This window comes from Grus americana, chromosome 4 (assembly GCF_028858705.1).
Source record: "Grus americana isolate bGruAme1 chromosome 4, bGruAme1.mat, whole genome shotgun sequence".
NCBI classification, from domain to species: Eukaryota; Metazoa; Chordata; class Aves; order Gruiformes; family Gruidae; genus Grus; species Grus americana.
In genome coordinates this window covers 1,807,471-1,828,831 of record NC_072855.1, presented here as the reverse complement: position 1 = coordinate 1,828,831, position 21,361 = coordinate 1,807,471, and the positions used below count along the sequence as shown (strand labels likewise).

Below are 21,361 nucleotides of genomic sequence, written 5' to 3'. Positions count from 1 at the left end.
CCAATTAGCCTTGTCTGTGCTGATGAGAGGAGAGAGGCTTCCACTGCAAGGCAGAGACAGGGGGAAGAGAGCTGGCGCACGGTGGGCACCGCGAGAGGCGATTCCCTTTACAGCGGCTTTGTTCCCCGGGAGGGATAGATTTCACCGGGTCAGGAGCACTGCTAAAAAACCAGCGCTGTCATCCCACCTGCATTACCTGGGTGATGCTGGTTTATAAACAGTTGCTTGAATAAGGTCAGGGCACACCGTTTCTTGGTTATTTTTCCTTTTTCCTTCATGCACTTGGTTTTCTGCTAGGGGGAAGAGGAGCGTCCTCAAGCCACACCAGCTCGCAGGTGTTGCGACGGGCTGTAGCTAGCGCTGGCCACGTTTCTGGATGAGTTTGGAGATGCACCTTGGCTGTGTCCCCAGGGAGGATCGGGATCCCTGCATCTATAGCAAAGCTTCCAGTAGCCTCAAAGGGGGTTGAAGCAATTCCTCTTTCTCCCGCTGCCTCGTTCTAGTGTCTCCCGACCTGGTATGTCAGGATACTGAGTGGTCGATGCTGCACTGACGCTCATGGAGCCATCACCCTGAAAGCCCTTTCCCCTCCTCAACCCCTTGAACCTTGTAGCACTCTCTAGGAGTGGTGCTTATACACCATGCTTCCCTGAGTGCTGGTTGTGACCTTGTGTGCCTCCTGGACTTCTCTGCTGGATTCATTGTTGAAGACCCTTTTCTGGTAGGCAACTCAGCGCTATCGTCCTGGAGCCGGGAAGGGGATCCATCCTTTGCCCCAGCACAAGTAGATCTACCCCATCAGGAGCAAGAGGATGAACACAATTCAAACCCGGTCCCATGGTGGGCACTCAGTTTGGAAGGACAAAGTCGCCCCATATGGGGTGGGGCAGGTCCCATCAGCATAGTCCCAATGGATAGAACCTGTTCCTCAGAGCACCCTCTATGGCAGGCGTTCCCTGTTAGAGGGGTTCCTGGCCTGACCATGACCAAGAAAGACCCTTCTGGGGCATTTTCTTTGAAGCTGAGACACAAGAAACTTGACAAGAAACTCTGTGGCCTCCAGATCCGTTGCACGATGCTGTGTCCGGTGAACGGCTGGCCGAGCAGATCCAGGATGCTGAACAGCTAGAGTAGCAGTCTACACCAAAATAGGTGAACTTACACTTTCCAACAAAAAACCCTGAGACTTTCAGAGAATGAACTGATACACAATCAGGTTGTATCTTAACGTTGTCTTAATATCTGTAGCCCACCACCCAAATGCTTTTCCCTGTTCTGCATTTGCTTTCCCAGTGAGAGGAGTAAGCTATCCCTGATGCATTTCTGAACGGCTTTGCCAGTGCTGCTGTGGAGTACGTCCCTCCCGTACCTGCCTCCTTGGTGTGGATGCAGCCCTTGGAGCTCCTGTAGCTGAGGCTCGAGAGCAGTTTTTAGTAGCTATCATCTGCTTTATTAAAGTCAACCAGAAGGGAATCTGCAGAGATTGCTCCAGTTCAACCAGTCACTCCCCAGCAAATTGATTTCACATCTTCCCAAACTTCAGAAAGGGGCTTAAGTGAGCTCAGTAATACCCAGCTCTCTTCTGTCTCCTTCCACCAAGACAAGTTTAATTCCGCTTAAACTGTTCTTGATGGGTTTCATCTAATTTGTGCCGAAAACTTCCCACCACAGAGACACCACGCCTTCCCCAAGCATTGGATTGCAACACTCTGCTGCTTCCCACTAGGATACTCATCCTGCTGTTCAGCTTGGATCCTACTCACTGCTTTTTGACTTGTGTCCCAAGAGAGCGTGAACAAAGCATTACTCCTTTCTTCTGTGCCATAGCCCCTTGCGCATGCAAATACCACCGTGCCGCCTTTGAACTTCTCTCTTCTAGACTCAGCGCATCCAAGTCCTCAACGTTTCCCCATAGCTCTTGCCTTCAGACCGCTAATCTGGGGTCCACCGAGGTAGACGTGGCTTTCCTTGGAGCTCCCACCTCTCCAGCCCCCATTGGAGAGGAAGGGACTGTTGGTGGCTCTCTGTCAGCTTTCTGCTGAGACGTCCCAGTAGTAGGTTGGGTTTTGCTCTCTCTCCGAGCTGCCCCACATCCCCAAGCCCTACTGACACCAGCATAGACGGTCAGGGTTGGACCACCCAATTCCAGGTCATTTCAAAGCACTTCCCACCTTGATATTTTCATAGCAGTGGGTGAAACCAGCCTCGGAGCTTTTCTTTCTGTCTCTGGAAGAAAAATAAGAAAACAATAGGAAGAAAAGCTGCGTCAGAGCCAGGCAGATCGGAGTTAATCCTCCCTCAAAATGGATCCCGTCAGTGCCGGTGTACGTGAGAATCGCCTCCCCTGCACCTTTGGTGGGTACTCTCCCCGGCACAATGCTTCACTTTGTGTTTCAGCACAGAAAGAAATGGTGAAGTTGCTAATAATGGCACTAAAAGAAAATATGCTACATCTGTTATGGATAGCAGTACAAAATTAGCTGATCACACCTCTGACACCCAAGATGTCTTCACTTAAAATACTCGTTGGCTTACTTTACATAATTTGCTGATTATATTTAAAAGAAATACAATTTTGCAATTACTGTTCTTTCTGGTGTGCTATCTATGCATCATTTTCTTTTTATGTTTATATATTTCTCCTTCATTAGTGCAGTCTGAAGGGTGATTAGATCCCTTCAAACATTTTACAGAGGTTAAACGTTGATTAAGATTTAATTATTACTGTAAATAGCTTGGAATGACATATGGTGCAAAAACCTGACATATGTGCATTTGAATAAATGAAGTGCTATTTCCCATGATGCTCCAGTAGCTGTTTAACAGCTTTGCTGAAGGGTTATGTTGCACCTCATGTTAAGATTGCTTTGATGTTATATTTTGTTGGGTTTTTGCAGCTGAAAGCTAAGAACAGTTTTTCCAGTTTTTAAAAACATTGAATATTTTAAATACCTAAATTGTTTTGCACAAATTTTTGCTAATTTGTCTAACTAGGTTAAACATTTTCAAAAGCATTTCGATTTTAACATGGGTTCCTAGCATTGTGTCAGCAACAGCATCAATTCAATGTATAGGATTTCTAAAAGTCTGGTCTTGCAAAGTGTCCTGTCACAGTTGGGAGCGGGATCTTTGCTTGCTGCAGGAACCGGGAGCACCGCGGATCCCTCCCAGGGACGCAGAGGTTCGGAGTGATTTCAGAGCAAGGGAGAACTTTGTGCAAAGCCGGTGAAAGGAAAAAATTAGGAAAGGGCTGGAGATTTTATGGCGACAGAGAAAGGGGTAGGTAGATTTTAGCTGTGATCCATCCTCGTCGGAGGACATAGAGCCCTGGTCCAGGAGACAAATGAGTTTTGTCCCCTTGTGTCACCAGGCAGCCCGTGGCTTTGCCGCGTCCCAGCTTCGGGGACTGGATTCCTTCTAGCACCATGCGAGGGGACCTTGGCTGTGCGAAAAGGAGGGGATGTCTCCTGGAAAATGATGGGTGGGATCCGTTTGATTCTCAGAGACACTCTATAATTCATCGAATGTTGCAAGGCAGCGAGCATGCCTCATTTCACGTAATATAAGTCAATCCAGACAGGGTTGTTTTGAGACTTGAGCAGAATAAAGCACATTAAAATGACACGGAAAAGACATGATTGACGTTGTATTATTTACATTTTATACTTCTCCACATTAATTTATTGATCTATCAAGTTCCTGCTGCAGCACAACGTGATACCGATCCTGATCTCGCCTCCTCTTTGATTTCGCAGATTGAGACATCTCGGCTGGAGCCGGAAATCGCGATGGCCACCACCGGTAAGACTGTAGTCTACAACAAAGGATTGTAAGTGGAAGCGGACAATCTCAGCCCAGAAGATTTGGGGAGGGAAAGGGGGAAACTTGAGATCCTGACTGGGAAAAAGAAAACAACAACAAGAGAAAACAAATAATAGACCTCAGCGATAGTAACGTAGTACCGCTCCCGGCGACCTGGGAGTAAATTAACACTTTCAGAGAACTGACACCTCACACCAGTCAAAAAGATTGATATTAAAAGTTTTAAATTAGCAACAGGAGCAACTACAAAAAAATTACATTCAAACACTTTAGAGAACTAGCTAGAGAATAATTTCAGAACTTCATAGCACTGCATGGAGGGATGTTTAATGGTGTGTTTACATGGCTATACCTAACTACATCAAAGTAGGCTTCACTCAGCAAATTTTGTTTTCGATGCTAATTAAACCTCCACACTGATGCTGCACAAAAATAATTCCATAGAGATCGAAGGGTGCATGAATGTGAAGCGCTTGACAGGGTGTTTGATAAGTGTCCTGGATTGATTTCATGACGATCCTGCCCCAGTGATCACGCGCAAAGCAGCCTTCCATGGTTCGACGTGCAGCGCTCCGTTAGCACAGCGAAGGTCGTAGCCTGTGCGCCCTCCAGCGCGCCCTCCTCCTCCTGCAGATGGTCCTGGTGGCATCCTGCCGTTCATTGCACTTGCAAGACTTTGTGTCACAGGAGCCTACCACCAGGCGTGTCTGCAAGGGCTTTTGCCTGGGGTTCAAGATACTGGAAAGCCAACGTGCCCACGCATTGACTAGGAAGGGATCGTACAGCAAAAACGTGATCGATCTGCTCTTTTCCTTCGCACAGACATGAAGGATGGGGTTTGTCCCACCTAACATAAACCTTCTAAAAGTAAAGTTGTGAATCTAAAGTAATTGGCTAAGCTATGCTTTGCTAAGCTAGTTGTCTGAGGACATAATATGCTTTAACATTTCGTCAGCCCTGAAGTGGTCAGGCAGTTGGACTAGATGATTCTTGTAGGTCCCTTCCAACTGGAACTCTTCTCCCTCTTTTCTCTTCTCTTCTCTTCTCTTCTCTTCTCTTCTCTTCTCTTCTCTTCTCTTCTCTTCTCTTCTCTTCTCTTCTCTTCTCTTCTCTTCTCTTCTCTCCTCTCCTCTCCTGTCTTCTCTCCTGTCCTCTCCTCTCATCTTCATTCCTCTCCTCTCCTCTCCTCTCCTCCTCTCCTCTCTTCACCTCTCCTCTCCTCCCCCCCTCTCCTCTCCTCCTCTCCTCTCCTCTCCTCCTCTCCTCTCCTCCTCTTCTCTCCTGCTCTACTCTCCTCTCCCCTCTCCTCTCCTCTCCTCTCCTCTCCTCTCCCCTCCCCTCTCCTCTCCTCTCCTCTCCCCTCCCCTCTCCTCTCCTCTCCTCTCCCCTCTCCTCCCCTCTCCTCTCCTCTCCTCTCCTCTCCCCTCCCCTCCCCTCTCCTCTCCTCTCCTCTCCTCTCCCCTCTCCTCTCCTCTCCTCTCCTCTCCTCTCCTCTCCTCTCCTCTCCTCTCCTCTCCTCTCCTCTCCTCTCCTCTGTTGTCTTCTTTGTCATCTTCTCTTCTTTACTTTTGCCAACACTTTCAGACAGCAAGGCCAACGCTGGCCAAAGCCTTGTGCCAGTGCAGAGAAGGACCCAAAGCAGAGACCGGTGGGCAGGACGGCTTTGCCTGGCAGCTCTACCAAGCTGATGGCTTCATGAGACTGTAACTTCGGAGGGGTGAACTGCCCCCTGGAGACAGTTTTCTGTCTGTCTCTCAAACTACTCCAGGGTGCTTAAAGTGAGGTGGGGCAAGCCCCCCCCCCAGCACTGCACCGAATCCTGCCCTCACATGGGTGTGGGGCCGTAATTTGGCTTTCTGGTACCTTGTACCCAAGGGCAAACCCCGAGTGACTCCCTGAGGACCAGAGGAGTTAATGCAGACTTTGAACATGGTCACCGGCAGAAGACCGCTGGAATCGTTGCAGGGATGGAGCCGTGGTGGTGATGGACGCAGCCAACCACACAGGCTCTCGTCCTTCAAATGCCAATGTATTGGGGATTTTGGGGAGGGTGGGGGGGAACAGGGGAAACCAAATCACCACTGACGCGGAATGTATTCGAAAGATTTATTGCAATGCTTGAAATTGGGAGGCCTGAGCCCCACCGTGTGCTCCTCCACCGGTGGCTGCTCTTGCTCCCCGCTGGAGTGAGACCAGTAGGAACTGGAGTCACGCAACGGTCAGGCTGGCTCAGGACGTCTGATTCTGTCCCCGCGCTACTGTAAATCAGAAATAATTGCACGAAACAAATCAGTTTTGTGGATTTATACACCAGCGTGCAGGGGAGGAGAGGCCAACTCTGGGCTCTCCGTAGCTGCTATTGATGGGCCAGCTCCTGGTCCCTGAACGATGGTGGAAATACAGAGTGGGTCCAGTTACACTCATGGAGCTATTCTGGATTTACACCTGTGTAAGGGGCAGCTGAATTTGACCCGGTAAAGTTCCTCTAATGCACTAGATGAGATGAATGTACCTTCTGGAGGAAGCCAGGCCACCCCATCCGCTCCAGGTGGGCTTTGGAGAGGCTACGGGGAGGTGGCATCTGTCCTATGGACATTTTCATGGGCATCTGTCCTACGGGCAGCGCAGCACAGAATCGGGCCCCATAGTTTGCCCTGGGGACGAGTAACTCCCCGCGGCAGCGGAAGAGGGAGGCACGCCTCCAGTCCCGGGAAGGGGAGCGGGGATGCTGGCAATCCCCGAACAGCAGCCTGCCGATGGGAACCGCAGCGGCGAGGCTTCGGAGAGCAGCTGGGACGAGCTGTGCACCTCAAAAAGGGCCCTTTCCATTGCTGCAGGGCGTGGGAGGAGGTGAGGACCGTTGTCGGGTGCTGGGGATTACAGGTTCCCCCTTGCAGTGGGGAAAAAGCTACTCTGAGCCTAAAACTTGAGTTTACGGCTCCGCTGAGCCCGCAGAAGTTAGGAGCCAAGCCGCGTCGTGTGGCACGGAGGCACAACTTGCCTTCTTCCTCCTCCTGAATGGAAATGCGGGGCTGAGACAGAAACAGCCTCTTGTGTTGACAGGGAGAAGCCTCCTGGCTCTGGCGTCTGTCTGGGTGGATCATTTCCCCTTCCCCGGTGGGTTTTGTCACGGCCTGAACCATTCTGCTGCAAAGCTGGTTCACCCCAGGCTTTTTTTTTGGGGGGGGCGGAGAGGAAGAAGTGATGGAGGCTGCCCTTTGCCTTGAGCTTTCGGAGAGGTGGAGCAAGGAGGGAGACGGTGATTTGGTTTTGCATTGTGATCACCGATCAAAGATTTCGGTGGCTGTGAGGTGCGGCTACCTGCCGGGTGCGCAGGTGGAGCGAGGAATTTGCAGCGGAGGAAGGGAGTCAGGGCTTTGCTTGCCGTATTTCTTTCCGAGCGGGACCCAAGGAAAAGCACGGATTGAGCAAATTCTGCCTCAGGAATGAACCGATTCCCAGTTTTCTCCACGATGGGAAGTGAGTACAGATGCTTTCCCTGCACACACACCACCTGCAGACGTTCGGCTGCACAGGTTGTTAATTAGCAGGGGATGCTCGTCACGTTAATCCAGTGATGCTCAATAAAACCTGCCTTGGTTGGGAGGAGAAGAGACTTAGGGCCTGATCCTGCTCGAGCGGGTGAGGACCAGCTTGAGGGATGTCAGAGGAGCCGCGCTGCGAGATTATGGCTCGGCTCAAAAGCAGCTGCACAGTCGAACAAGTGACAATCAAACGGTCTAAATGAGTCTGGATTTATCATCTTCCCGCACAAACCCCGTCAAACTTGTTTCGCTTCATGTGTCATGAAAATGGGTCTCAGTCAACTCGGCAGAGCTTGTGCTGAGAAATAAATACACCCTGGGGTCCTGAGTCAGGCGTTCGCTGGTGTTTATCCCGAGGAGCCGGTGGCAGCCTCTGGCAGGTTGGCGGCAACATTTGCTCTCCAGTTTTGTTCAAATCAATGCAAAATGTTGTGCCCCCGGCCCAAAGCCCTGGGAAGATGCTCCTGCTTGGAGCTGGGAGGGGAGAGCCACCACCTCATGGGGCTCAGTTCCTTTTTCTAACCTCTTCTGAAAGCATCTGCAGGTCTTGCGTGGTGAAGTAGCGCCTGCAGCAGCAGTGCCCAAGAGGTCGGAGACCCGAGGACTTGAGCCCACATCTCCCAAACCCACGTGTGTCCCCTTCCTCCTGGCAGTCAGGATGGTGCAGACCTGTCTCTGCTGCTCTTCCCCTTGCTGTCCCCCGGCTTGGTGGCGAGCAGGATGAGGTGCGTGTATGAGGAGAACGTTTTGGTGGACCCATGGTCCCAAAGCCTTGAGGAACACAAGATCGCATTGTCCCCACACTGGGACACTCAAGCCAGGTGATGAGGTTCAGCTTTTGAGCAACCACCATCCCAACGCAGGGCTGTTGAGATGCATTTTTTATTTAAAAGCAGCAGAATGGCTCAGCAGACACAAACCTGACCCTTGCGTATGTCAAAAGACCGTTTCACTCGCAGGCAGCTCAAGGTTGGGCTCCCTCGTGCAGCTGTTCCAGCATCGGCTCAGCGTGGTTGCCACCATCCGTGGTGGGACTGCCAGCGAGCACCAAAACACCACGCTCAACTCCTCCTGCAGCATTGGAAATGAAAAGCATGGAGCTGGGAAGGCGGTAGCACATTAGTACTGTTTGTTAGGACAGCAAATTGTGCCAGAAAAGACTACACACAACAGCTAATGATAACATTATGCACATTCACTTAATAGCTAATTAATCTCTTTGACTTTTCCTAATGTACAAAAAAAGGAGCCTTCGGTTTGCGAGAACAACCCAACCATTTGCATTTCTTATTTCCTGTAATTGGGGAAGTAGAAGAAATGGGGAGCGAAAAACCCACCACACACATCAAGTTGTTCACCTCAGCAGATAATAATAATGAGATGATCATCTCCTGTAGTATTTAATTAGAAATGTCGCAGTTAATTGATTTCTTGGATATGTTAATTAAGAAATAATGAGGACCAGGTTGCAGCAAAAGGTGCCAGTGAGAAGTTTGGAGGCCCTCCTGGAAGATGTGTCTGTTGGCCGCTCCCTAAGCCTGCCGGGGGACAACCAGGGGACAGCCCCGGGGTTGTGTCACCCGTGCCCTGAACCCACCTTTAAGCTTGGGTGCAGCTCAGCTCCTTCCATTTTTGCTTGTTGCTCATTTTTCTGCTCTGCATCCCTGCGTGTGGCCGGGCGTGAGCAGATGCCCGGGTCCAGGCAGGACAGGCAGCAGGTCGCCCCGTTTGCTGCCCATCCAGCACCGAGCATCACTGGGATGTGGGACGCCCTGGCAGATGCCGGACCCCGCCACCCTGGGACGAGCGTTGCTGGTAGATCTCAGGGTTATACCGATGCCACGTAGCCAAGAGACGCAGGTGTGTCGTTCCCCCCCCCCCCCCCCGCTTCGGTGGGCTCCTCTTGAAGGGCGGTGATGGAGATCCGGAGCCTGGGATGCCCTTCAGCCGCGCGGGGGGGAGCTCGGGGGCTGGCGGCATGTTGCGGCGAGACCCCGGCAGCCTTTGAGCAAAGGTTTTTAGGGTACGAATAAGCCGACCCGCAAAGCTGGCCTGGCTCTGAGAGCGTTCCCGGTGTCGGGTGTGCTGACGGTGAAGGCTTGAAGTGGTCCTGGTGGTGGTAGGTACCCCCAGCCCCAGGTATCTCCCAGGGTCACTTTAGGAAACGTCCACTTTGGGCTTTTTTTTCCCTTTTTTATGGCTTATTTTGCAGCCAACATCCTCAGCTGCCCCTTCTCATGCAGTCACCCTCCGGCACCTGATCTGAATGCACCTTATAAACGCGTTAACGGCAAGTCCCTTGGGACGCGGCAGGGACGTCGCCCGCCGGCACCGGCACGTCTTCCAGCGGTCCCTCCGCCGGCCAAGCGCGGGTGTTTGTACCTCTGCCGCCCTCGGGCACCCTGCCACGCGCACCGTCTCTTTTTAACCTTCTCGATAGCGTTATCGACCGCGACACTTTGCGTAACACTCGGATCTGTCTGGAATAAAAGAGTTTAAAGACTTGACGTGGTCCAACCTCCGTGCGGCCGTTTAATGCGGAGGATGATGCGGGTGTCGGGATTTAAAGGTCCCGTTTCTTATGGGCTGCTTTTACGGGGCGGGGGGAGCTGCCAGGGATGGGGCTTTTCCCTGCAGCGCGAGGGGACGCGGGGACGGGGCTTTCCCATCGGCAGGAGTTATTACATTTGTGTGTGTATGGATAATATGTAGTATAGAATTAGGATCTATAATATTTAATACAATATATAATATGTGAATATGTCATATAATTATATATAATACACATTATAAAATACAATATATATACACGTTATATACACAAATATATGTGTATATAATGTGCATGTGTATGGATGTGTATAATGTCTGTGTATATGGTATATATATTTATGCATATATATTTTTTTAAATATATATATATGATTATTTTCACAGAACAGTTTGGGTGGGCAGGGACCTCCCAGCCCACCCAGTGCCACCCCTGCCATGGGCAGGGACACCCTCCACTAGCCCAGGTTGCCCAAAGCCCCATCCAACCTGGCCTTGAACCCCGCCAGGGAGCCAGGGGCAGCCACAGCTCCCCCGAGCAGCCTGCAGGCCGAGTGTCCTTTCGTGTGTCCTTCCCCCAAACGCCAGCGAGACGCAGGATGGACACCTGACCCTCGTCCCCTGAGACCCCCTGCCCAAGCCCCTCGTTGCTGGGGGTCCCTTCGCCAGCCCGTGGCAGCCCCTGTCTCGGGGGTACCCCCAGAGGGGATATTCCCTGGGGGACAGAGCCGTGTGGATCCCGTCTCTCCCCGACATTCAATCCCCGGCGCAGGTGTGAAGCTGCCGGCCCGAAGCCGCCGCATACCTCTCATACCTGCGGCCACCCCGGCCGTGGCCCCGCTCCGCTGGGGACCCCCGAGGAAGCCCCCCTTCCTCACGGCCATCCTCATCCCCCCAGCACCCGCCACGACGGGATCACCGAGCTCCCCTGGGCCCCATCCCTCCCTGGTGACACCCGGTTGTGCCCCCCCCCTGCCCCCCCAGCAGGACACCGACGTCCCCCCGGCCGTTCAACCGGTGATGGGAGAGGGGGACGGTCCCCTTGTGTCCCTCCCCTCCAGCAAGGCAACCAGACAGGTTTCCAGCGCATTTTGCTTTTTATTACCACGCAGTAACACACACTACAGCTGCTGACTACCTACGACAGGGAACGCACGCACACAGGCACAAAAATAAAAGAATAAATTAAAATAAAACTGTGTAAAAAAAAAAAAAAAACAAACAACGGAGAAAAGGAGGGAGGCGGAAAAAAATAAAAGGCGGAAAATAAAAAGGAAAATGAAAAAGGGATTGGGTACATTGAGCTTCTAGGTAGGACGTTTTTATTTGATCTCATGGCTGACGGACGGCTTCCAGCGCGGAGGAGGATGCGCGGTCGCGTCCCGGGGCCGCGGGCGCCCTGGCAGCCTCCTCTTCCTCCTCGGCTCGGCGGCGGGAGCTTCCCGAAAAGCACCTCCGAGGGACGCCCCGGGCGGCGGGGGGGGACGGGGTGCAGGTCCCCGGTCAGGCTGGGCGCCCCGGAGGAAAGGCAGTGGGCGGTGGGCGGCGGCGGTGGCTTCGGCGACGTCCCTAGAGTTCGTTTGGTGATGCCGCCTGTGTCCCCCCTTCCTCCCCCGGGTTCCTCTCCATGGTGGCTGCACCAGGAGCCTGTCCCTGCCTTAGTCGTTGGAGGTGACGTCGATGTCTTCTCCGCTCGACTGCTTGGTGGCGAGGCGCCATCGGTTGATGTGGTGGGAACCTTTCTTCTTCTGATCTGAGTCGGGTCCTTCCTCCTCCAGCTTCTGCCGTTTGTATTTCGTCCTCCTGTTCTGGAACCACACTTTCACCTGGGGGACAAGGAGAGACGGGCGCTCGCGGGGGTCCTGGCACAGCCGGCCCCGGCGAAGGACGCTGCTGCAACCAGGCAGCAAGCTCAGTTTTCCTCAGAGACCAGCAAAAAAGAAGTCCCTGTCCCCCCAGGAGTGCTCCCATGGCCACCCTGCCCTGCCTCAGTTTCCCTTCCGTCTGCAGCAGGGTGGGATGGGGGGATGCCAACACGGCAGGTTGCAGGGTGTGGGGTGCTGCCACCTCCCAGCTCCGCTTCGCTGCACATCCCGGCCTTGGAGAAACCCAAGACGGGTGAAGGACACTCAGTCACACCTCAGACACACCAGCAGGTACACGGGACCCTCCTTACAGCACCCTAACTCAGTGCCCATCACCCTGGTGTCTGGGCTGTGCCCCGATTGGCACAGCGGGAGCAGCTAAACCCAGCGCCATTTCATTTGGTCACTGGTGTCAGGACACCATGGGCACATAATTTACCACGTGTAGGTTTCAGGAAACCTTTTCCACCATGATGGTGGTCAAACACTGTCCCAGGAGCCCGGAGAGGCAGCAGGGTCTCCATCCTTGGAGATATCATTCTCCTCACCTGCCTGAGGCCCCGAGCATCCTGCTCCAACCCCACACACCTTCCTGCCAGCGCCGGGAGCACGGCCTGTGGCGGGGGCTGGACACGGCGGTCGGTTTGGGATGCTGAAAGCACCCACGTGGTCAGGGGTGTGGGATGCTGCGGGCACCCAGGCGGCTGGTGCAGGATGCTGTGCAGCCGGGGATGCGGGATGCTGCAGGCAGGGATGCAGGATGCTGTAGACGGGGATGCGGGATGCTGTAGACGGGGATGCGGGATGCTGTAGACGGGGATGCGGGATGCTGTAGATGGGGATGCAGGATGCTGCAGGCAGGGATGCGGGATGCTGCAGCTGGGCATGCAGGATGCTGCAGGCAGGGATGCGGGATGCTGCAGGCAGCGGTGCAGGACGCTGCCCGGCTTCCCCGGCCCCGCAGGACACTAGGTGCCGCTGCTCGGCCACCGCTGCCAGCCCGGCACAGGCCAGGCTGGAGCATTTCCCCACTTGCAGGTGGTGCGGTGCCCACAGCCCCCCCAGCAGCCACTGCCGCACCTCATCCCCTGGGACCGTCATCCCCTTGCCCCCTCCTCCTTCAGCATTAATTGCAGGCAACGCTTGCTTTCTGCTCTGGAGCCTTTCGCAGCGAGGCGAAGGCCAGCGTTCACACCTCGCTGCATTCCCCAGGTGAGCAAAACCCTTGCAGGGTGCCGTGCAGCCAGTGCGGTGCGAGCCCTTGACTTTACGGCGTGCTTAGTCTATTGAAACGGCTGCTTTATGGCACTGGTATATATTATAACCTCCCCGCCCTGGACTCAAACCATTTGCTTTCCTAGCTTTGGGGCATTTCTGGAACAATACTGAGCTGGTGCCTTTCATTCAACAACTGCAAAGCACTTTGCAAACTTTAATTAAAGCTCTCAGCCCTCTGGGAGCAGGGAAGTTGCCTTATCCCTAAATTATAGAAGGGGAAACTAAGGCATAAAGCAATTAAGATGCTTGAGTGAGGCTCTGTGGAAATCAGGGGTGGGTGTGAAGTGGCTCCCACACGTAAAGCCTTTCCTCCCCAGCTTGGTTCAGCTCAGAGAAACCCAGGCAGGTATGGCCGTCTTCCGCAGGATGAGGCTCCCCTGCGCTTCCCGACTGTTTTGGCTGCGGGAATGGGGATGTTGCCAGGCTGGATGGGCTCCCTGACCCCTCCGATACCATATCCCTCGCTCCAACAGGCCAGAAGCCACAATGAGAGAAGTGTGAGAACCTCACAGTGGGCAACAGGGGGATAAGCTGCCCCCTACGACGCCTCATCCTGACTCCAAGAGTAATTGGTTTAAACCCCCAAGCTCAGGGGGTTTTCATCCCTTCCCAAACCCTCACCGCATTAACCGTTGTCATGCCGGGTGTTTGTGTATCCGACCGGTGTGATGCTCTCAGGTTCCCTGCCAACCCATTCCCCAGGACTCGCCCTGCCCTCCAGGGTCACCAGCGTCCCTGCGCTCCTGCTGTGGGATGGGGACGGTCCCTGGACGGCTCCTGCATCCCGGTCCTGCCTCTGTGCACAGCTCCATCCACTGCTTTGCCTGCACAGGCGATGTGCTCCCCCCCACCCCCACCCCCCCGCAACACCCTGCGGGCCACTGCGTCCACCCAGAAACCACGCTCTGCTTCGGGGATGCCGACAGCACCCGGAGAAGCGGCTCTGCCCGAAAGGTGACGTTGCCATCACCAAGCTGGGGACAATTAAAATCCGGTGGCTTCGTGTGCGGCTCCCCTGGATAACAACTGTCTGGCCCCCAGTGATGGCAGGGCTGGTCCCTCTCAGACACGGTGACACCGCTTGTGCCATGTTGTCACCCGAATGTGCCACCACCTCCAAGGGCAGCGGAGCTCCCCAGGCATCAGCGCTGCACCCTCGCCTACACCCGCGCTCCCAGCCAGGACTTTTCTTCTACAAACACCCCAAACTTTTAAGAGCTTGTTTTTGGGGACAGTCCTCAGCAGAGGACCGCTGCCAGCCCTGGGAGGCTCAGCCCCAGTGGAACACAGGGTGACCAGCACACCCGGCTGTGCAGCATGGCCGCTCCCCGGCTGTATCTGCGACGCGCATCTTTCCCCTCCTGCGACTCCCAGGCATTCGCTCGGTTAATTATTACCGCTCCCGCCAGAGCAGCCACGATGCCCGCTCAGCCCCGACCCACCAACTGGAGCTGCTGTACCTCCACTCACAGTGCAGGGAGGGCATGGCGGGATGTACGGTGTCGCCGTAATCACCCCAAACCAGGAGGGCATGGGGGGATGTACGGTGTCGCCGTAATCACCCCAAACCAGGAGGGGATAGTGGGATGTACGGCGCCTCCGTAATCACCCCAAATCTCCCCCTCAGCAGGAGCCAGGGCAAAGCCTTCGCTTTGGGAAGGCAGATTTGAGACCCCGAGTGGGCTTTGCACCACGTGCCACCGGGGATGGAGACGCTGTGCCCAGACGGCCAGGCTGCGTTGTGCAAAATTAACTCAGGGAAATAATTATTTCCCAGCCCAGCACATTTCACTGGGAGGTGAAGCGACCTGATGCCACCAGAGATGGGCACAGCGGTGCCCAGCACGACTGCAGCACGCAGCATGGTACCCTCACCTCCCCCCCGCTCCCCACCTACCCGGCACACGCGTCCCACCCCCGGCACGCCGGCCCCGGTGCACCCACGCTGCCTGGCACCCCTGCGGCACACCGACCGCCGGGCTCGTTATGCCATCCGGCTCAAACACACCATGTCCCCCCCCGCGTCATCCCGTCATCCCCCTGCAGAGCCCTCCCTACTCCAGCCTCATCCCACTTACTAAACACTTGCGTTTGCTTTGGGACCCTGCCCTGCTGCCGGATTTTTCTCCCATTCCTTTTGTTGTTGTTGTTGTTGTTGTTGCATGGACCTGTCTTATCCCAGACTAACGCAGCACCTTGGTAGAGGAAAGGACGGGAAGGGGTTAAACACCTCCACCCTGCCCCATCCGATATCCCAAGGCATTTCCTGATGCTGCGCAGGTACCCTTACCCTTTTCACCTTCCCCCTGGGCTGCTCCAGGTGTTGCTCCCTGGGCTGGGGGACCCAGAGCGGGCACAGCCCAAAGGGCGAAACTCCCTTTTCCAGGGGGAAAAGCAGCTGGGAGGAAGGGCCAGGCACAGCCATAACCGGCAGCCCCTTCTCGGAGCGGCTAATCCCACTCGAAAATGATAAACCACACCCGGCCGTGGGTTTGGACGTGGGGCTGGGTATCTGCGGTGGGTGAAAACACGTCTGTGTCACCCAGCGTCACACCAGGGATGCGTGTCACCAAGGACGGGGGGTGGTTTTCCACAGGAGGTTTGGGGGGGGGGGGATATTCATCAGTGGAATAGTAGTAGTAATAAATAATAATAATAATAATAATAATAATAATAATAATAATGATGCCTGCTTTTGGCACAGCCACCGGTCAGGCTGGCTTTCCCACCCTGCCAGTGCCGGTACTGTGATGCCCGTCCCGTATCGCATCCCTCTGTTCATTGGGGTAATTTCCCTCCAGGTAATTAAAAGATGTTTTAAAAAATATTATATTTCTAAAGCAACAAAGCCGAAGGGGAAAAAGTCTTCGCTGACACCCTGCAGGCCTCCCTGCAAACCACTGCCGCTGCCGGTCCCAAGCCTGATGCTCTTTCCGTGCCCGCAATGCCCGGCCGGAGCCGTGGGGCTGCGGGAAGGACGGAGCCGGCCCCGGCCCCGCAAACGCCTCCCGCCGGAACCCGCACTCGCTCCCTGCCCGCAGGTGATGAATTGCCCTGCGCCCAGCGGCTGCAGCAGCCTTCCAAAAACATGGCAATACTATACTACAAAATACGCTGCAGTGCATAAAAATACGTATATCTATATTGCTTCTCTCTCTTTCTAAATCTCCACCCAGATTTAGGGACGGATGCCTCTGCTTTTTCCCCAATAAATTGCATTATTGCATTTAGGCTCAGGGCAACGATGCAAAATCCGAGGGACTCGCTGAGCTCCCCTCGGGCATCTCGCAGCTGCCCTTTCTGCCCAGGCAAGTTGCTGTTTGTTCTTTGACCTTTTGGGTTTGTTTTTGGGGTTTTTTTTGTTTTGGTTTGGTTTGGTTTTTTGTGCTTTGTTTTTTGTTTTTTGTTTTTTTTTTTTTTTTCCCTTTAACATCATTTTCAGCCCAGAGTGGTGACAGAAGCAGCAAGGAAAGGACCTGAGCTGGGGTGCAAGCTACTGCCGTGCCCTGGGAGCCGCGGGACTGGGGGGGTTGGGATAGCATTGGCATCAGCGTACCAACGGCCTCTGGATTTTGTGGGCTCGGTCCATCCTCCCCAATATCTGCACCTGCGGTTTCCCGCTGTCCCCACGACAGTGACATTTTCCTCCCAGTAACTTCCCTCTCACAGAGATGCATTTGGAGCTTTTGCTTGGCAGAGTCTGGGCGAGGATGAGCCAGGCTGGTACCAGGAACACCCACGGCTCCAGCTTTATTTTCCAATTGAATTAAAGGATAAAATTTAAATTAATTCAGAATATAGGCCAAACTACCTAGCCAGAATTTGGAGAAAACTTTCTCCATCAACTCAGTTACTGAATATGATGGGAAATAGCGTGCCTTCACCCGGAGCATTTGGGAATAGCTGCTCACCAGGACACCGGGCTTGGACACACGCAGAGATGCTCAGCCCCGACTCCCCTGTTTTCCCCTAGCACCGTACGCTTTTCCATTTCCTTTCATCCCTACGGTCCTCCTGGGTCTCATCATTTCTAAATGCCTGTGAAACATCTTTTCTAAAAATCAGAAAGTTGCAGCTGAAATAAATGCCCTCCGGCAGGCCCCCATCTTTGCACCCATCCTGACTTTCGGGCACCACGGCGTTTGTGTACAACACCAAAGCAGCACGACTGAGGCCCATTTTTGCAGCTCTCCAGGCAAGGGTATTGTGCTGCTGCTCCTTTTTTAACTGAATTTTTAAAATTGTATATTGCTCTCGGGGAAAACACCCCAAGCAAGCAAGACATAACACTGGAAAACTGCTCTGGAGAGCGGCGCGACGCGAGACCTGCGTTCCCAGCCTCAAGCCCCGGCAACGACGACCGACCGTAAGGACCAAACGCTGCCACAAAAAAAAAACCAACCCCAAAGCCACCCTGAGCCCACGCCAATCTGCACGGTTCAGCCACGGTTTCCACGTGGGATTCCTGCACAAACCCAGCTGGGATTTTGCAAAGTGCAGCCCCAGCCCTGCACGGGGTCGGTGCCATCTCCGCCGCCTGATGCCGAGCTGCTCCCACCGGCGGGCGGACGGACGGACGGACGGACGGACTGACGGCTGAGGGGTGGGCAGGCGAGTACCTGGGTCTCGGAGAGGCTGAGGCTGCTGGCCAGCTGCTTGCGCTCGGCGCCCACCACGTAGTGGTTCTTCTCGAAGGCCCGCTCCAGCCGCAGGAGCTGTGACGGCGAGAAGGCGGTGCGGATGCGCTTGGGTTTCCGGGCGAAGGGGCCGTGGAGGAGCAGGCTCTCCTGGGACACCTCGCTCCCTGCGGACAGAGAGCGGAGTCAGGGGCCCGCGCTGACACCCCTGGTCCCCCACAGCTCCCCCTCTGTGGGACTAGGGGGGGGTGTGGGGGAGACCAGGGAGGACAGATAAGGGGGTACTGGGGGGCCCTGGGCAGCTTCCCCAACCCAAACTTGCAGCTTTCATCCCCCCCCCCCAGCCCCTGCGGTGCGGTGGCCACGCTCCTTCGCCGGCTGCGCTCAGTCCCATGGTGGGGCTGGACACGGGGACAACGGGAGGGGAAGGGAAAGGAGAGAGAAAGAAAGAGAGGGAGAAGGGATGGATGGGGAGAGCAGGAGGAAGAGGAACGAAAGAGAGGGAGAAGGGAGAGGCAGAGAGAAAAACAGAGAGAAAGAGAGAAAAAGAGGATAAAAAAGAGGAGAAAGAGAGGCAGCCTAAGAAAGTGGCAGGAGGAAAAAGAGATAGAAAGGGAGAAGAGAGAAATAAATAAATAAAAATAAGAGAGAAAGAGAGAGAAAGAGAAAGAAAGAGAAGAAAGAGAAGAAAGAGAGAAAGAGAGAAAGAGAGAAAGAGAGAAAGAGAGAAAGAGAGAAAGAGAGAAAGAGAGAAAGAAAGAGAGAAAGAGAGAGAGAAAGAAAGAAAGAAAGAAAGAAAGAAAGAAAGAAAGAAAGAAAGAAAGAAAGAGAAAGAAAGAAGGAAAAGGCCAGACAGCAGGAAGGAAGAAGGGTGGGAGGGAAGAGCAGAGCAGGCAGGTGAGGGCAGGGCACCCGAGGAGGCTCCGGGCGGGAGCGGGGACCCCGCGCAGCCCCGGCCCGAGTCGCTCCCGGGACGGGACCGGGATGGGGCCGGGGCCGGGGCGGCCGGTCGGGGCGGTGGGGGCCGGGCCGGAGCCGTGTCCCGGCGGGCCGGTGCCCCCGGGCGCCGCCGGTAACGGCCGCAGTCCCCGGCGGAGCCGCCGTAGCCCGGAGCCAGGCGAGGGGTTGGTGCCGAGCAGATAACCCTAATCTGGGCTCCTCCGGCCCGGCCCGGCCCCCGGCACCCCCCGGGCATCGCGGCGGGGACAGCGGGGACAGCGAGGGGACAGGGATGGAGAGGAAATGGGAAATGGGAAATGGGAAATGGGAAATGGGAAATGGGAAATAAAAATAAAAAGAAAGGAAAGGAAAGGAAAGGAAAGGAAAGGAAAGGAAAGGAAAGGAAAGGAAAGGAAAGGAAAGGAAAGGAAAGGAAAGGAAAGGAAAGGAAAAAGTGACAGAACACAGGCAGAGAAAGGAAACGAAAGAGGAAAATAAGAAAGGGAGAGAGAGAAAAGAAGAGAAAGAAAAGATAAAGGAAAGAGAGACATAGATAGTAGGAGAAAGAGAGAAAGAGAGAAAGAGAGAAAGAGAGAAAGAGAGAAAGAAAAAGAAAGAAAGAAAGAAAGAAAGAAAGAAAGAAAGAAAGAAAGAAAGAAAGAAAAGAAAGAAAGAAAGAAAAAGAAAAGAAAGAAAGAAAAAGAAAAGAAAGAAAGAAAAAGAAAAGAAAGAAAGAAAAAGAAAAGAAAGAAAGAAAAGAAAGAAATGTAGAGAAAAGCTATACAGTCAATCACAATCTCGCTGTGCAGCCGAGATCCGCCGCAATCTTTCCCTTCGTTCCCGGGAAGCCGAAACCCCAACTCCCGGCTCCGCCAGCCGCGGGGCCGCGTAGAGAGGCGGCAGCGCCGGTTCCGTCGCCAGGAGCCCCGCGGTGCCCGGCCGGGACCCCGCTCCGGCCGAGGCGGAGCTGCCGCGGGGCTGCCCCGGCCCCCGCCGCCCACCCACCCACCGCACCGCCCGCGGACGGCGGCTCTGCCCGGGCACGGCACCGGCACCGGGGCTGCGGGGCAGCCGCACGCCGGCTCCAGGGCTGCGGCTGCGGGAGCGCACCGGCACCGGGCGTGCAAATGCACTGAGCACCGGGTGTGGAAACGCATCGGCACCGGGGCGTGCAAACGCACTTCGGCACCGGGTGTGGAAACGCACTCAGCGCCGGTGCGTAAACGCACTCGGCACCGGCGTGCAAACGCCCGGAGCACCGGCCGTGCGTGCAGGCACCGCAGCAACAGGTTTTTGCCTCCGGGTCTCCCTCGGCCTCCCCCGGTTAACGGGCCCCGGTGCGGGGGGACGCGGCCGCCCGGTGCTGGGCAGGGCAGGCTGCAGCCCTCGCTCCGCGCCTCTCCGCGCCCCGGGAGGACCAAAACCCCGGTCGGCGATGCCCGCAGCTCACCTTGGAAGCGGTGCCCGAAGAAGCGGTTCCGCAGCACCCAGGGGTAGAAGTTGAGGGGGTCGCGGTGCTGCGGCCCGAAGAAGGAATGGGGGTGCGGCAGCGCCGAGCCCCCCAGCTGGTGGGGACCCACGGGCAGCGCCGGGTGCCCCACGGCCTCGGGGAAGACGAGCTCGGCGCTGCCGTAGAGAGCCCGGCCGGCGGCGGCGGCGGCAGCGCCCTGGAAGCCGGGGGCGAAGGCGGCGGCGTCGGCGGCGGGGCCGGGGTAGCCGAGGGCGGCGGGGCGCGGGGGCTCCTCGGGGCTGAGGTGGGTGTCCTTGCCCACCAGAGACTCGATGGTGAAGCAGCGCTTCGCAGACGGCTGGAACATGGTTTGAGCCGGGAGGGAGGGGGGGGGGGGGGCCGGAGCGGGGCTGTTCCTCCGGGTGCGCGCGTGTGTGTGTGTGTGTGCGTGTGCAAGAAACCTCCCCCTGGGCAGCGCGCACACACACACACACACACACACACGCACACGCCCGGCCGCCCACCCGCGGGCGCCCACGCACCCGCAAGCCCCGGGCAGCCGGTACAAATACGGCCGGTACCTGGCGGGGCCCGGGGAGGGGGCGGCCTCACCTGCTCGGGCCGGGGCCGGGGCCGGGCGGGCAGGGGGAGGCAGGGGCAGGCAGGGCAGGCAGGAGAGGCAGGGCAGGCAAGGGGGAGGCAGGGCAGGCAGGGGGAGGCAGGGGAGGCAGAGAGCGCCCGAAAAACTGGACTGGAGCCGCTCCCGCAGGCGCGCCGCGAAGTTGTGGGAGAGGGGCTCCGGCTGCGGGGTTTTTTTCTTCTTCTTAAAAAAATAAATAAATAAATGAAAAAAAATCTTTTAAAAAAATCCTCTTCCCCCCCCCTTCCCCCCCCCTTTTTTTTCGCTTTTTAAATTTAAAAAAAATAAAATAGCCGCAGCGACGGTTTGTAACTCCGCGGCTCGGGGAGCTGCCGGCCGGGTGGGAGGGAGGGGAGGTGAAGGCACCCCGCCTCCCGCGCAAGCTCCGCTCCCCTCCGCGTACCCCCCCTCCAAGACAGGACCTTCCCCCCGGACAAAAGCCCGCTCTTCCCACGGGTCCGATCCTCCGCTGAAAATAAAAGATCAAAAAAATATTTTTAAAAAACCCCCAAAACTCGCGCTTTTGGCTGGTTTTTCCCCGGCGCGGGGGGGATACGCGGGGCGCGCAGCCCCTGCGCGGGCCGGTCCCGAGTTCACTCCGCAGTTTGGCTCTGCTCTGAGTTTTGTTGGCCCGC

At 55.6% G+C, this 21,361-nt stretch overlaps 2 protein-coding genes across 6 annotated transcripts in view; one reads left to right on the top strand and one right to left on the bottom strand.

Annotated features, from left to right (window-relative positions):
- SFXN5 (sideroflexin 5) overlaps positions 1-4,255 on the top strand; it is a 98,749-nt gene extending 94,494 nt beyond the window's left edge. For 4 of the 5 annotated variants that reach the window (XM_054825749.1, XM_054825750.1, XM_054825747.1 and 1 more), the window contains exon 14: positions 3,756-4,255. In XM_054825749.1, the coding sequence (XP_054681724.1) occupies positions 3,756-3,833 (78 nt within the window). In that variant the 3' untranslated portion in view covers positions 3,834-4,255. Of the gene's footprint in view, positions 1-297; positions 3,650-3,755 lie in introns of those variants that run through there. The other variant, XM_054825748.1, reaches the window with a different exon arrangement.
- Positions 4,256-10,995: 6,740 nt separating this feature from the next.
- Positions 10,996-20,939, bottom strand: EMX1 (empty spiracles homeobox 1). The gene is made up of 3 exons (XM_054825647.1): positions 20,087-20,939; positions 17,680-17,864; positions 10,996-11,743 (listed from the first exon to the last, which is right to left on the bottom strand). Exons 1-3 carry the CDS (start codon positions 20,451-20,453, stop codon positions 11,576-11,578), a joined length of 720 nt encoding a protein of 239 aa, XP_054681622.1. The 5' UTR covers positions 20,454-20,939; the 3' UTR covers positions 10,996-11,575.
- Between the last annotated feature and the right edge of the window lie 422 nt (positions 20,940-21,361).